The sequence below is a fragment of the Apteryx rowi genome, unplaced genomic scaffold (assembly GCF_003343035.1).
Source record: "Apteryx rowi isolate R43461 unplaced genomic scaffold, aptRow1 scaffold_13, whole genome shotgun sequence".
Taxonomy (NCBI): Eukaryota; Metazoa; Chordata; class Aves; order Apterygiformes; family Apterygidae; genus Apteryx; species Apteryx rowi.
Genome location: NW_020447530.1, coordinates 4,016,236 through 4,023,406, shown reverse-complemented (window position 1 = coordinate 4,023,406; position 7,171 = coordinate 4,016,236). Strand labels below are relative to the sequence as shown.

Here is a 7,171-nt window from a genome sequence, read left to right as displayed (position 1 = left end):
GCTCGCTGAGCTGAGCTGAGCTGAGCTGAGCTGCCGGGGCGGCTGGCGGCGCGGGCCGGGGCCATGGCGCTCGACGGGATCCGCATGCCGGACGGCTGCTACGCGGACGGCACCTGGGAGCTGAGCGTCCATGTCACCGACCTGGGCCGCGACGTCACGCTGCGGGTCACGGGCGAGCTCCACATCGGCGGCGTCATGCTGCGCCTCGTCGAGAAGCTCGGTGAGTCCCGGCAGCCCCGTGAGCGCGCTCGCCGCCCCGGCACCCTGCCCCAGCGCCCGGCACCTCGCCCCGGCACCCTGCCCTAGCACCCCGCCCCGGCACCCAGCACCCTGTCCCAGCACCCTGCCTGCTCTTGCACCCCCTGCCAGCACCCTGCCTTCAGTGCTCAGCACCCCGTCTGCCCTAGGATCCCCTCCCAGCACTCTGCTCTTGCACCCCTTCCCAGCACTCTGCCTTTAGCTCCCAGCACCCTGCTCTAGCACCCAGCACCTTGCCCCAGCACCCTGTCTGCTCTTGCACCCCCTCCCAGCACCCTGCCTTTAGCGCTCAGCACCCCCTCCCAGCACCCTGTCTGCCCTAGGACTCTGCTCTTGCACCCCCTCCCAGCACCCTGCCTTTAGCTCCCAGCACCCTGCCCTCTGCTCTTGCACCCCCTCCCAGCAYCCTGCCTTTAGCACCCAACACCCCTTCCCAGCACCCTGCCTTTAGTGCTCAGCACCCTGTCTGCTCTTGCACCCCCTTCCCAGCACTCTGCTCTTGCACCCCCTTCCCAGCACCCTGCCTTTTGCTCCCAACACCCTGCCTGCTCTTGTACCCCCTCCCAGCACCCTGCCTTTAGCACCCTGCCTTTAGCTCCCAGCACCCTGCCTGCCGCAGCAGCACCCTGCCCTCCGAGCGAGCACCCCAGGCCGGGGCGCCCCTCTCCTCCCGCTTTTCGGCAGCGCCCCTTGCGGTGCCCCCCGGGCCGCCCCCTCCGGCGCCCTTTGCGGGCGCTGGGAGCCAGCTCTCCGTGCCAGCGACTTGCGCGGCTGCGTCTCAGCGGCCCCGGGCCAAAGCCGGCCCAGCCTCTACGTCTCTGCGCCGGGTTGGGTGCGAGCGGCCCTCAGCCGGCATCCGCTGATATATATATTTTTATTTTATTTTTTCCATTTGTATCCCTAAACAAGTAGGGAATTCGGGGAGAGCTGAGGCGACATCTTCATTTACGTGTTTTGTTAGTTTGCTTTTAATCCGGCGTTCTCCAGTGTACAGGCAGAGGCAGATTTAATTCTGAAGTGCAGCGTAAGATAAAGCCAGGAACCGCGCCGGTAGTGTCAGCGGCGGAAAAGTTAGTCATGGGGGGAAAAGTTATAAAGGGGAAGCGGGCGGCGCGTTAACGGGCCTCATAGCCGCTGCCCGTCGCGCGGGGAGGCCGCCCCGCGAAACGCCGCGGCTCACCGGCGCGTAGGTGCTTGCTCCCGGGCTCGCTCCGGGCGAGCGAAACCCCTTTGGTTTTGCTTTAGACTGCGGCGAAGGGCAGGCAAGATGATGCCACCCCTGGGCTGGCGAGCGTTAGAGACGATTTTGCAGGAATGCACGGCTCTTTAACAATATAATTACATTTATTTTATTTATTTATTTATTTATTTTACCCTGCCTCCTGGTCTTTTTTGCCTTTCTGCAAGGCGGGAGAGGTTTGCGGCGTCGCAGCAGCGCCGGGTTTGGGGCGTGCTGCGCTGGCGCCCGGGGCATGCCGAGTTTGAGGAACAGGGCCCGGGAGCAGCTCCGGGATGGGTGTTTGGGGCTGCGCGGCGCCTTCGCGCGAGGAACGGCTGCCGGAGCCCGCGGGCGTTCGCGGGGACGCGCGAATGAATGAGGCTTTGAATCGGGGCCGGGACCAAACGGAGCCTGGTAGCGGGCGGCGCTGCAATATCCAGTAACCTTGAATTCACACCTGGACAAAGAGCCCGTTTGTCCGGGGCATGTGAAAAAGAGCGTCTGAACCACGCGGGGCGACTGGCTGCCTTTCCTGTCGGGGCTGYGAGCTTTGGTACGCGCCGCGTAGGCGCTTTCGCGGTGCAAAGTCTGCAAAAAGCTAATTCTTGACGCTGAGCTTCCCGCACTGCCCTGACCTAGCGAGAAACCTCGAAGGATTTACAGCTTAAAACCTCTGACTTTTTTTTTTTTTTTTTTATCAGTAGTCGGGCACTTTTATTACTTGTGTTTGTTTACTCAACGGTATAGTTAAGGCGGATCGCTGTAACTGCTCAAATAAAATATTAATTACAAGCTCCTAGCACATGCATATGGGCGTGTAGGAGTATCGAATCCGTTAGCTGTGCCTGCGGAGCCTGTTTGGGTGCAAACCGCTTGCATGGCTTGAAAAATGCCATCATATGCAAAACTTAGATTTTGATTTATTAATTATCTGGAGTTAAAGGAAGGAAAAGACAGATATAAATATGCTTGCTTTGAAAGGAAGCAAGTGTTTGCATCAAACAGTCTCGTGCTTGCGATAAGTTCGACTCTCTGAAAACTCACTTTTTTGTTACTTTTGTGCTCGAGTTGCAGAAAGATCTGCAACTGGGTTGAGCATTCGGGGAGGGAGGGAGGGAGGGGGGGAAAAAAGTCATTTACTTTCTAGAAATGGTAGAACAAACCGCTGTGGATCACGTACTGAGTAAGTAATGCTTCCCTCGGTTTTTATGTTGCATTGATTGGAGCCGTGCTCCGAGTTTCCGAGTGCCGGCGCTGGAGACAGGAAGCCGTTCAAAGAGGGCAGAGCTGCCTTCGCTTCAATGGGGCAGCTCATGCGCTGGAAGTCCAGCGCGTACRTAAGTGCTAAGTTGAACAAGGACTTAAATTAGCGGCTGACGTAATGCCCTCCCTTCCCGCCCCCTTCCATGTGTTTACCCGGATCCTCTCGGCTTTTTAAATTAGGCATTGTATTATGGGGAAGGAATGCTAGCTGTCACATCTCTGACCTTGGGGCGGGGGGGGGGGAAAAAGCGTGAATTTTGTATTTTTTGTGTGCGTGGTTTAGCTGCTGGGCTCTGCGCGATTCCTCGCTCTCCGTGATGGTTTAAAACCCGCGGATATTTTAGACTGCGGCCTTCCCTTTCCCCTCGCCTGTTGTCGCTTCGCCGAGCTATACGTATTTAGTTCCTTCTAATCCGCCTTCGTGTCGGCTCTTCCAGCCCTCTGATTATTTTTATTGCTCTTCTTTGAACTCCCGCCAGTTTATCGGGACCTCTTTTAGCGGGGAGAGGAGCGCGCGGAGCCGGCCGCGACGCCGTGGTGGGAAGGGAGGCCGGCCGAGCCGGCGTCCCGGCTGGCRCAGGGCAGCGATGCCCGCGGGGCGCCTGCCCCGCGCGTCGGCACGGCCCCTTGCGGCAGCCGGCCTGGTGAATAAATACCCTCCGTCGTCCCGTGTCTGCAACTGTTTCGTCTCCAGATGTATTCTCCTGCAGTTTTTCCCGCTGAAACTTTTTTTCTCCCCTTGTTTTTAACCAGTCCCTTTCCGTTATTCCGTTATTTCTGTGTCCCTGCTGGTGTTAGCGTTCGTTTTTTCTTTTTTAACAGCTCCCAGCGTGAAAAATGCATTGATATTTTCTAAAGCATTTTTTTTTTTTTAACTAAGGGTGTTAAGGAAACTCCATCTTCAGAATGAAGTTTCCTTGGCGGTTTCCGAGATCCCCGTACGGCACCGAGGGACCACTCCGCTTCGGCGCGGAGGAAGGAAGGAAGGAAGGAAGGGGGGGAAGTTGGTGCCTTCGGCAGGGACTTGCGCTGCTGCTCTTTCGCCACAGGCTGGCTGCAAGCTTTTATCCCGCCGTCGGGCTGGGCAAGGCACGCGGGGTTTTTGGCCTGCCCAGGGTTTCGCTCGAGTTCAGGGCATCGCTGCGAATTTGCCGCCAACGGACCCGGCTCGGGTTGCAGGGCGCCGATAGAAGCGCCGTGTTTAAACATCATTAATGAGCGACGCTGCAGGGAGCACGGAGCRGGGGGAGAGCTTGGAAAAGAGCAAATCCGCTCGGTGTTCCCTGCTGCTCACCGTAATTTGTCCTTCCCTTGGGAGAGGTTTGTGCCAAGGGAGATCTGGGGTGCGCGGGGACACGCGTTGGGGTGCTGCGCTCCGAGGGGGGATGCAGAACAGTCTCTTCTCACTAACTGCAAGCCTAAAGGTATGAACAAATTTGGTGGGTTCAGGCCTTGCTTGCCTGCGATCAGCCTTTTTTTGGGCGCGTGCAATTAAAATCTATTGCTGATGCAGACAGTGATTGGAAAAATCCCAAGCAGCAGATAGGGATTCTGGTTACTCAAGTGGATTGCAATGACCTGCTCACTTCCCTGTTATTTATCACCCTGCTGGATTAAGCCACTTAGTTAATTGAAATATACCATGTGTTTGGCAAAGCCCTCTGAAAAATAGGCTAAAAATACTGGGTTTGAAGAGCAGTAGTGTTATTTAGTCACTTATAAGGGCACGGGGTAAAATACAGGTTATATTGCAGGAAATCTGTTATTAACCTTATCCATGGAAACTCTAACGCACGCTGCCTATCGAGCTGGGCTGAATGCAGCGCGTTCATACGTAAGAAAGTTTTTAAAATCTGGCTGCGCGCTTCTGATAGACTTTTCCTGTTTACAGAGCGCATTTGATTATACTTGAAATATGAAACAACTTGTGACGGTTCTTCCCTGAAAATCGTAAGCGGCTCTGCTCGCCGGAAGGCGGCCGGGGTCCGCAGCGCGGCGCCTGGGAGCTCGCGGCGCTCGCGCGGCGGCTTTTGGGAATCCTCCCGTTATCGACTTCCGAACAAAAAGCGAGGCTTGAAATCACCGTGAGCGCGAGAAGGAAGGAAGTGAGCGCAAATCGTTGTTGCTGCTGTCGATTTAAGGGGCCGTTTTAAACGCATGCAACCCAAAACCTGCTCTTTTAAAATGTGCCCGGGAGAGGCTTTTCGGGGATGCGCTTAACAGCGGGTTGCGTCTAGTAGATACTTTACGCAGGCGTGCGAATAAAAGCATAATTGTCAGAAACAGCGAAGGGGAGGCGAATAGTGTCTGGCAGATGAATGGCTCAAGACAGATAAACTAAATGTGCACTGATTAGATTTATAAAGTCTGCGGCTAGAAGTTTGCAGTGGAAAGACGGCTTTCAGTCTAGGTTGCTTTTAAATGCAGTATATGCCTGTTGCAGCCAGGTCCAGCTGGGAGGACTGGGGAAGAAATGAGCACCACTGGTATCTAATACGTAAGGAAAATGGATAGCTCGGTGAAAAGAAGCTGCTGAATTGGGAATTTGGGACCTTCGGCACTGACGGTGTTAGTAAGTCTTGCGTAGGCAGAGGTGATGTCTGGTGGGGCGGTTGAACCCCCAGCTCTGTGGGCATGCAGGCTCCACCTGAGATAAAGGTAGAAGTACCATGCCCTTCCTAGAGCCGCGACTGATAGCTGCAGGCGGTGATGGCATCTTCCAAGGCTTTGGGGTTTTGGTGAATCAGCCCTTTGATAAGGGTTTGCGCAACGCTTGAGGTCCATTGTCCTCCTGGGCAGCTCTTTGGCGCTCTCCTCTGCCTTGGGCTCCCTTGAGAGAGGGCTGGCAGCGAGGACTAGCGAAGGGGTTAAGTCACGCACAAAGTGTTCTGGAGTTGGCGTAGCACTTTGAACTCTTTTTCTGTTTTGTTTTAACCTGCAAATATGGCTTGGATGCATCAGGAGTCCAAGGGAATTTGATATACTTTGTGCTCTCTGTCCATATTACCTTGCCAATGACTTTTGCTGGACTCTTTAGGAAGCTCAATCCAAAATACTGGCGTTTCCATGTAAAAGTTTGTTTTGTTTTTTTTTCTTAATGGAACCCTTAAAGGGTTATGAATAAAACACCAAGAAAGTGCAACATTATTGATTTACTGATCTTTGTATTTGAGGTTTCGCAGTACTCACAAGTGCTTCAAAGCGCCTTGGGACTTGCTGCAGAAGTTCATTGTCTTGAATCTGTAATGAGCTCTTGAAACAGCTTAAGGCTAAGTAAAAGAAGAGTCCACGCCAATCACACCGCCGCCTTTCTGTTGCAAAATGCCGCCAGAATGATTCTGCTGTGCCGTCTTTCAGATAACTTGCTCCTTTTATTTTTCACCTTCTCCAGGGAGGCTTAGATAAGGGCTTATTTAGGTGACCACGTTTGCTTTGCTGTTAAAGGAGGAGAGAGGAACAGCTGCAGTCTGAACAGAAATAAAGGAAGGGGTTTTACTGTAGCCGCACTTTAAAAAAGAAAAATTTATCTGAGCGTCTGCGCTTGGTGCCTAGAGTGTGGTCAGGGCATTAATCAGATTTGTGCTGCGACGATAACAGTGGAGCTGCTTCGTTTGGGCAGAATCGCAGGATCTGCAGATATTCTTCTGGGCATCAGCTGACTGTCGGCCTCGATTAGGAGGATGTTTTGCTTCCAAATCAACGCTCAATCAGTCCTCAATATTGCTTTTTAAGCAGGCGGTATTTATGAGAGGACGCTGAGTGCCGTTTAATAGGCCAGGACACTTGCGAAAAGCTCTTGGTACCGCATTTGATATCGTCTTCCTCGGGCGCTCGGCGCTCCCGGTGATGCAGATTTTCCTGGGTAAAGTCATCCTAGGCTTTTCAACGGCCAAACGTCGGTAGCTGTCAAGACATGGGCTAACAGCCCCTGCGGCAGCTCTTGAGAGCTGGGTAGGGCTCGGGGAGGGATTGCAGCTTGGCAGGCTGCGGAGCGCAGAGTTATTCTGGCTTTGGCAGTGCTTGGCCGTTTTGAGGAAAAAGCGGTCTCCTCTAAGCTGCCGGATGGTACCCAGCAGAGATGTTCCCTTTCCAGGGAAAAAAGAGCATCCTCAGGACAAATGGAGTTCCCAACATGGCCTGCATTTTCGTATTGCCAGTTGATTAATATCTCCGCTAGTGACCTGCACTGAATCCTTTTCCCTTTAACGAAGCATTTTTTTAATGGCAGGAATTGAGGAGAAGGAAGGGAGAATATGAGAGTGCCCATTAACAGAAGCCGTTAATCAGGCGCGCCGCCGCCGTGCCCATCCATCTCCGCGGGGCAGACTCCCTACTTCTGCATCCAGCTTTTGACGCCAGGAAGCTTCCACGTAGGCACACAATAAATCGCAGAACTGCGGCTCAGATAATGTCGTCTTTGTTAGCGTGAGT

The 7,171-nt window shown here is 53.9% G+C and overlaps 1 protein-coding gene across 2 annotated transcripts in view; it reads left to right on the top strand.

Annotated features, from left to right (window-relative positions):
* The first annotated feature begins 16 nt into the window (after nucleotides 1-16).
* The window catches only part of FERMT2 (fermitin family member 2), a 60,851-nt gene continuing 53,696 nt past the window's right edge, over nucleotides 17-7,171 (top strand). For both annotated transcript variants that reach the window (XM_026056136.1, XM_026056137.1), the window contains exon 1: nucleotides 17-220. In XM_026056136.1, the coding sequence (XP_025911921.1) occupies nucleotides 64-220 (157 nt within the window). In that variant the 5' untranslated portion in view covers nucleotides 17-63. The remainder of the gene's footprint in view (nucleotides 221-7,171) is intronic.